The 9,380-nt window shown below is 35.3% G+C and overlaps 1 protein-coding gene across 1 annotated transcript; it reads left to right on the forward strand.

Moving 5' to 3' along the window:
* Positions 1 to 209: 209 nt before the first annotated feature.
* On the forward strand, positions 210 to 7,465 carry LOC133337120 (gustatory and pheromone receptor 33a-like). Its single transcript, XM_061545385.1, has 5 exons — positions 210 to 239; positions 5,686 to 6,119; positions 6,435 to 6,764; positions 6,833 to 7,298; positions 7,382 to 7,465. Exons 1-5 carry the CDS (start codon positions 210 to 212, stop codon positions 7,463 to 7,465), a joined length of 1,344 nt encoding a protein of 447 aa, XP_061401369.1.
* The last annotated feature ends 1,915 nt before the right edge of the window (positions 7,466 to 9,380 follow it).

Raw genomic sequence — 9,380 nt, forward strand, 5'->3', positions numbered from 1 at the left:
CTTATCGAGTGATATGGACAATGCGATTGTTAGCCATAAAATAAAAACATTCGGCCATAATGGCGACCATTTAAGTACGAACAACCCTTTTTTTAAGTTAAACACTCAAAGTGTATCGGTGGCGGAAGTATTGTGGCGCAGAAATACGACCTAAATTTATTTTTGTTTAAGGAATTTTGGTGAAAAAGTTAAACCAACCAATAATAAAAATGAATGTGTTTATTTTAACATTTTCACTGGTAAATAAATGAAATTAAGAAATGTTGTAAATATTGTGATAACAACATTTAAAAATGAGTGGACCTTTAATAAATAACAATGTATACAAGAAGTGCTCTCAGAATCATAGTGCCATGCAGAAAACATTATATATGGGAGCATTCTACACTTATTTCGGATCTGTAATGGGTACTTTATATATTTATACCCTACACAACTATGTTGCCAGGGTATTATAGCTTTGTGCAGCCCTAAGAGTTTGTAACGCCGCGAAATATTGGTCCAAGTCCCACCTTTAAGTATACCAACCCTCATATCCCGACTAGCTGAGTCAATCTATACATGTGTGTCCGTCCGTCCATCCGTCCGTCCATTATAATTTGTAAACACGATACAGGCCACAGTTATGGTCCAATCTTCACGAAATTTTGCATGTAGAATGGGTTCTGGCCAATGAAGACCCCTATTGTTTTTGGTGAAGATAGATTAATATTTAAGGTATGAAATGGAACAAATACTTAATTTTTGTCGGTTTTTCTGGTCGCACCAGAGGCCGCAGTTATGGTCCGAACATCGTGAAATTTTACATGGAGAAGAGGATCATGCCAAAGAATAAGCAAGTCTGTTTTGATAAAGATCGGGTAATATTTAGCGGTCCAAATGGATTTTTTTCATCAGGCATATTGGGCTATGTGGCTTTACAAAGGTCGTACGTTGATAACTTGTATTTATTCCGCCCTGATGCGAAACTTGCATATGCGAATTATAATTAATAATAAAATTAATAAAAATTAATCCAATTAATTATTTATATAATTAATAATAATTAATACATCGCTACAACAAAAATCTGCTTTGAAAAGGACTGTTCCTAGAATGAAGACAAATGTCGAACTTTGATAAATTTGAATTTATTTCGCATATGCAAGTTTCGCATCAGGGCGGAATAAATACAAGTTATCAACGGATGTCCTTTGTAAAGCCACATAGCCCAATATGCCTGATGAGCCGCTTAACCAATAATGAGCCGCATCGCATAATGGTGGGTACGTAGGTTCTTCTCCTGGCTTTCCTTTTCATTGCAAAACTTAGATCATCAAGCTCGACTCGAAAGAGTATAAATAATCACTTAAAAGTCCAAATGGACCCTGACTTTTGTGTGAAAAATTACAAAAATTTTATTCTGGGGCGTATATACTTCCTCCTGAAGGACATATACTCGAGAAGTTTATAGTATATCCAAGAGGAGTTGTTGGCCTTCATATTGATACCAAACTTTTGGCTGCATGTACTCTGATGTGGGAGTTATACGTAATTCAGTAAAGGTGACTATGTGCATAGTATTACTATTACTCCATTAGAGGACGGAAATGTCGCGCTGATAGCTTTGAAATTGTACATGAACTTCCGATTATGGTCAAGGACGACGCCTATAGTTTTCGGTGAAGTTGAGATTTCATTCAGGGGGTGCAATGAACCGAAAACTTTAATTTTGTTAGATTTTCTAGTCGCTCTAGAGGATCTGACCAAATACGTAGAGCGGCTGTTTAGATGATGATCGGTCAATATTCCGCACTTCAAGAAAACAATTTGGAAAATATGCCAGGGTTAGAAAGTGAAGATGTTGATCTATAATCGGTAAAAAGGGTGCAAATATCTCAGAATATAGAATCGAATTTTCGTGGTAGTTGTGTAGGGTATCATATGGTTGGCCCTGTCCGACTATACTGCTCCGCTCACTGGTTCTAACTAACGCAGCACTAAATGTTAATTTTCGACATTTGAGATTTCCAAAGTTTGACATAAAAAATCAATTTGCAAAAATGAAATCCAATACCAACTGACAGTGCAGAAAAGTTTGTTCTCCAAGGGTCCCCCAAAATGTGGCAATCGATGTAAAACCATCTCATGTTGATTGGTGCAAAGAAACATGAGGTCGAAAATACATAAAATCAAGCATGGCATTTATATGGGATGCCCAATCATCTTAAAAAAAGACTCAGGGGTTGTCGTTATAGTAAAATCAAAAGATAATCCAAAATCAACTATCAACTAATGTACAGTTGTATGCGGATTACCCTGAAACATGGGCTAATATTGATAAATTTGTGATAATAGGTTTACTATCCAATAAGAATGCAAATATAACGACTATAGGATATCCTTAACCACGTTGGGTCCATACAGATATGCTCCTACGTACTATATCCTTTTGATAGAACAGGTATAGCATCTATGTGATCTACATATATAAAATATCGATGTAAAATTCTATGTCAATCAGACAGACATGGGATCTTTGTATGAAATCGAGCAAAAATTATAGATGAGAGTTATATATAAATCGATTTGAAGAAAACTTGACATACGGTATGCTGCAGAAAAGCGTGCTGTTCAGAAATTCATCTAAATCGAAAAATTGTTGGAATTTAGTGCACAATTTAGTATAATCGAACGAAAAACAAAACCTTACATACTTCCGCTTTGCAATCGAACAATCAATCGGATAAATATTTGGGAGCTTGGTGCATAATTTACATAAAATTGGCCGAAAATATATATGGAAGCTATATCTAAATCTGATTTTCTGCAATTTCAATATGGTTCGTCCTTGGACAAAATAAGTGACATGTGGCAAATTTCATCCAATACAGGTCATAAATGCGACTTGTACATTGTTCACAAGTATACATGGACAGACGGACTTGCATAAACCGACACAGAAGGTATTGCATATTCTCAAAAGGAACCATGGTTCCATCTCGATTACTTTTGCCCATATGCACAAATCCATCATACCCTGCAGCCGGGGAATATTTGGAGGAATTGCAAACGGAATTATTCCTCAAAATATGTCCCGTATATCCAATTGAGAATATGAATATATGGTTCAGAATTATGTCGCTTTGGCCATGTCCGTCCTCCTATATGTCACGAAAAAATAAAAGAACATCGCGGTGCTTCAAAGATCGTGTCAAATGTGTCGAATCCTCAATCTTTACACATCAGTCCGAAACATAACAGCTATTTAACGTGTGATCCTCGAAAACGAAGCAAATTTAATAAATGTTATTTATGATAGAGGCGATTAGAAGCAATATGTCGCGTGTTGGTTCTGCAAAAAGATCATGTGTTCCGCTGAGCCGGAGGTGGTTTCCTAGGATAGGTTTAAATGAGGGGTGGTTAAAGAAGAAGGCCAATTAAAGAAAGGAAAGAAAAGTTATAAGAAGGCTTCTTGAGATTGGTATCTCAGTACTTCTAGGAATTTTTTGTTTTTATTGAAGGTCTACAGTATTTCCCATTCACATTCCCTTAGGTCATTTAGTTCGTGAATTGCCATCGAAGGCTTCCAAAAGCTGGATAGTGGCATAGAAATGCTCCCAAGTTTCATTGTCTTCCCCATACGCTCCACCCGTGCTACTTCTAGAGCATCAAATCTTTTTTAAATGTGCTTGTAGGCTTTAGCTTTAACGTTAAGACTTATTTAGTCTTATCTTCATTTGGGTATACCCATCAAATATTTGTGATCTTTCCTATCCCCTCATTATACCAAAGTATCTTGTGGGCCTCATTTCTAGAAGTATTGCGTTAAAAGGTTTGGCATTATTCACATCAATATTAGGTAGGACAGTAGCACTTTGTATTAAGTAGTAGTATCTTTAACAACGGTGTAATAGTGTTCCATTAGTCCAAGAGTCCCTATTTGGTATCAGAATTTGACATGATGTGACTACTTTTGGAATATTTGATACGAACCAAACAAATGGTCAATATTTTGAAAAAGTGTAAATCAAATAGGAAGCGAACCCCTAGATTATTTTGTCCGCATTGTCCCACATACACCTAGCAGCATGTTCTCTGGAATTAGATTTAGTATAATAATGATAGTTTAGATCCAGTGTAACATCTTTAGATTGAAACCCCATTTCTTGTAATTCTGCAGAATCATCAGCATATGGTGTGTTTCCTGTCTAAGCATATGTTTAAGTTTCCTGTCTAGGATGACTCCATTTGCAAAGGCTACCTGTATTGTCCGGAATTATGCCCCTCGGCCTTAATATAAATTCTAACACACGTCATTCTATTGCCAAGTCGGTAGCCCAAGAACGAGTGCATGTCAAATGGACATACGGAACGTTGTATTTCGTGAGCAATTTTCATGAAATCCAACGAAATATATAAGTATATCTAAATCTGGGCCCAATTAAATTCTCTATTCAACATTGAGTGGTAATCAGACAAATTTAAGCCCTTTGGTCACTATTTACCTGAACTCGGTAGGATATATTCAGTTAAATCTTTGAACATTTTTAAATGTATTTCAAAACCCTCCATGTGGGAAATACCTATAGAAATTTTACGCATTAAATATTTATACCCTTCACCACACTGTGGTACAGGGTATTATGTCTTTGTGCATATGTTTGTAACAGGCAAAAGGAATCGAGATAGACCCATGGTTCCTTTTGAGAATATGCATAGAATCACTTTCTAAGTCGATTTACACATGTCCGTCTGTCCATGTTAAATTGTAAACAATGTACAGGCCGCATTTATTATTCGAATTGGATGAAATTTGGCACAGCTCATTCATTTAGCCCAAGGACGAACCCTATTGAAATTGGGAAAATCGGTTCAGATTTAGATATAGCTCCCATACATATTTTCGTCCGATTTAATGTAAATGGTGCACCAAAGTCCCCAAATAGCTTTCGATTTGCACGAAATTTAGCATAGCGTACTAAATTTAGTCCAGACTGATGTGTGCCAAGTTTCGTGAAAATCGGTCCAGATTTAGATATAGCTCCCATATATAGTTTCGTCCGATTTCATGTAAATGGTGCACCAAAGCCCCTATATATCCTTCGATTTGCACGAAATTTGGCATAGCGTACTGAATTTAGTACAGACTGATGTGTGTCAAGTTTCGAGAAAATCGGTTGAGATTTAGCTCCAAGGACGCACCAAGGATCCAATACATGGCTGATAGGAACAAAACGTACTGAAATTTGTATTACTTAACCTGTGAAAAGTTTCGTTGAAATCGGTTCATATTACGATATAACCTTCTTAAATATTTTCGCCCGATTTTAAGTAAATTGGACATCAGACTCCTGATGTTAGTCAGATTGACATCAAATTTTGCACAACGTACGAAATTGAGCATAGAATTACTTAGTTGCGTGTTCTAGAAATACAGACCTATTAGGTCATCAATATTTGTTTGAAACCGATTTACATACTTTTGTCCCATTGTAACAATCGAATGACATGTTTATGGATAGATCTAAGTCGATTTACATTTAGATAAATATCACATATTTTATTTCATCCAATTTCATTCTAATAGTCCTGTTTAATATACCCATAGTGGTGAAGGGTATCATATAGTCGGCCCGTCCGACTTTACTACTTTCCTTACTGGTTTTTTAGATAACTAACATTTACATTTTCTTTTCTTTCCAGCTCTATGGCATTATGCCATTCGATCGCCTGAATCCACGTTCAAATATCTTCGATTATATACAAATGTATATAATACCGATTTTCTATTTAATTTGCTATGGACTGACAAATTTTGGCTCATTTGGTATTTCACAAAATCCCAGTTGTGATAGCGTGTGCCGGCTGGGAAATGCGCTGTTAATGCATTTGGGTTGTTTCCTATATATTTCGATGCATGCATTGAATTTATGGCGCCGCAAGAAATTCTTCATAGTTTTTGAACATACCTTACATGATATCGATGAGAATTTACGAAGATGCGAAGTTGTCAGTGGTTGTGAAAGTGAGACCAAACCAAAGAAGAAGAAACCAAAATATTTATTCTATGGAACATGGATTGTGGTCATTTTAGCATTTACGGCATCGTTTTGCTACGATGTTCGGGAGTTGGTGTAGTAAGTTGAAAAAAAGATAGTCAAACAACTTTTTTTAAATACATGCTTTTAAAAATTATTTTTTAATCCACGCTCATAAAAAATATTTTTAAATCCACGCATATAAAAAAATCCACGCTTATACAATTTGTTTTAATTGTATAAGCGTGGATTAGAAAATATAGACAAATTTCAATACACCCTGACAAAAACGTTTTCCACGCTGATAAAAATGTTTTCCACGCTTATAAAAAATATTTTTTAAAATATCCACTGATATTAAAATTATTAAAAAAACATTCGATTTTTAATTACTTTTTCAATATTACTTTCCAGTTACTATCACGAATATTTCTTCATAACCCTGATGGTATCAAATTTCCCCTACTCAGCGGCAAGTGTTATGTTGGGCCAATTTATATATTTTGTATCGGAAATATCACAACGTTTTGAAAAACTCAACGAATTATTTGAAAAAATCAGTACAGTGAGTGATCGCAAACATATCCCTTTGATGATATTCGATATTGAGACTGATGCCAAAAAAGAATTGCCGCCAAATCAGCAAATACGCCACAGACATTTTGCAGCTACTCGAGAAGAGAGTGATGAACTCAATGATGATTTGGATCAATTTTATGACACCGAAACGATACCCGATGAAGGGTAAATAGATCGTAACACATATTTTATTTATAATTCATAATAATTCCTTACAATTTTATTTCTTCCAGCCCCTCTTCTGAGAGTAATCTCCCCGATTTGTTTAAATTGCATGATAAAATCCTATCGTTAAGTGTCATCACCAATGCCGAATATGGTCCCCAATCCGTTCCCTATATGGCAGTGTGTTTTGTCATCACGATTTTTGGCATCTTCCTGCTGACCAAAGTCTTTTTTGTGGTGGGTGGTAAAAGTCGTTTATTGGATTATGTCATCATTCTGTTCATCGTCTGGAGCCTTACAACCATGGTTGTGGCCTATTTGGTATTGCGTTTGTGTTGCAATGCCAATGGGTTTTCCAAGCAATCGGCCATGATTGTGCATGAAATCATGCAAAAGAAACCTGCATTTATGTTGGGCAATGACCTGTATTACAACAAAATGAAATCCTTTACGCTGCAATTCCTCCACTGGGAGGGTTATTTTCAATTTAATGGTATTGGCTTGTTCACCTTGGATTACACATTTATATTTTCGGTATGTATATGAGTGTAAAATAGGGAGAGAGGGAGAGGAAACTAGCAATAAATTCTTGTTAAATTAATTCTATTTTTTTACAGACTGTTAGCGCCGCTACATCTTATTTGATTGTGTTGTTGCAGTTCGATATGAGCTCTATATTGAAGTCAGAGGGTCTGCTATAATGTTGTAATTGAATTACTTTCTTTTAAATAAAATTCTAAATTTCTTTTTTGTCATTTGGCTGTAACAAAAAATAAAAAAAATACTTTAAATTTATTTTCTTTCATAAGTATGTAGTCGAAAACGCAAAAAATACCATTCACGGTTGAAGTTCGGATAAAACAATATTTGAAAAATCCACACTGTTAGCACAAATATTATACTTCAGATTAAAAACCTAAAAAAAATTACGATTAGTCTTATATGTATATATTTTTTGAATCCACGTTTATAGCCCTGCTTAAAAATATTTAAAAAAACGTATATATATAATAGTATTAGCAAGTGAAGAAAATGTTAAGTTCGGCCGGGCCCAACTTTGGATACCCTCCACCATAGATGTACTGACAGATACTTGCAATGAAAATATAAGGAACATATCAAAAAGTGGACCTATACCAATAATTCTACAAACCGATTTATGTAAACCACTATGTACACAAAATAAAAATTTCAGCAACTTTTAAATAGGATTTTTCCTAAAATCTGAAAACACCAAACTACTGCAATTTATAAGAGGATATGCCTAAAGGCATAAGAGGATATACCTAAAGGGGAACCAATATTGATTATATAGTGTAGGAATAAGTGAACATTTGTGCTGTCAATATATACATATGAGGGTTATGCCTAATTAATGGCCGATATTACAACAGATGGCTAAATCGTCTTAGAATTTCATACTTTGTAGGGTAAAAACTGACTATTTCGGGTAACGACAATCCTCCATACCTTGGCAAAAAGGGGGTTACATGGGGAGTACCCCTAAAAGAGAGCAAATACTTATAATTTTTGGGAGGAAGATTTGTTACCATAAGCGACTACATATTACCAAATTACAGTGAATTCGGTAGAAAAACGCGCTCAAGAACTCCAAAATACCGAAAAATGAGGTTACTCTCATAAGGGGGCAACCCGAAAAAATTGACCTATATTTATAGTTTTTAGTGGAAAGATTTGTTACCCAATAAATTACAGCCAATTCGGTCGAAAAACATGCTTAAGAACCCCAAAATACCGAAAATTGGGGGGTGCCGTTATATGGGGGCTATCAGAAAAAGACCTATATTTAAAATTTTTAGATCTATATTTATAATTTTTAGTGGAGAAAAAGAACCTAATGTACCAAATTTTAGCAACTTCCGTTGAAGACGCGCTTAAGAACCGCAAATACCATATGAGGGTACCATATGGGAGATATATGCCAAAAAGTGTACCGATATATCCCATTTCTATGCAAAATTTTAGCAATCTAACTCAATTCGTTTAGACGCTAGAGTGATTACAGCAGACAGAGTGATACAACAGACAAGTCGGAAATGATTATTTCGATCAGTTTTATTTTAAAAACCAGTGAGCGGAGCAGTATAGTCGACGGGGCCGACCATACGATACCCTACACAACTACTATAGAACTCTATTTTTTGCGGATTTTTATTCCAAGCCTGGGTAATAGTTCATGATAGTTGACCCTCTTTCCCGATTAGAGGCCAACAGCACCTCTTCTTACACTGAAATATTTTCCGAATATTACCAATATTCGCTACAGATCTTCTAATTACTTATCCACATTCCCTTCACCGTGGGTTGTGTTGTGATGTTCGGCTTATAATTGTAGCCTATATACAGTCAATATTGGTCCGATTAAGACAAAATTTTGCACATAGTACTGAATTAGGTCTAGATTAATATATGCTAAGTTTTGTTGAAATCGGTTCAGATTTAGATATAGCTCCCATATATAGTTTCGTCCGATTTTATGTAAATGGCCCATACTACCAATATTGTGCCGATTAAGACCAAATTTTGTACAGAGTACTGAGTTGGATCCTGATTGATGTATGCAAGTTTTTTGAAATCGGTACAGATTTAGATATA

This window comes from Musca vetustissima, unplaced genomic scaffold (assembly GCF_032173495.1).
Source record: "Musca vetustissima isolate MV318-11 ecotype Yass unplaced genomic scaffold, APGP_CSIRO_Mvet_v1 utg142399, whole genome shotgun sequence".
Classification (NCBI taxonomy): domain Eukaryota; kingdom Metazoa; phylum Arthropoda; class Insecta; order Diptera; family Muscidae; genus Musca; species Musca vetustissima.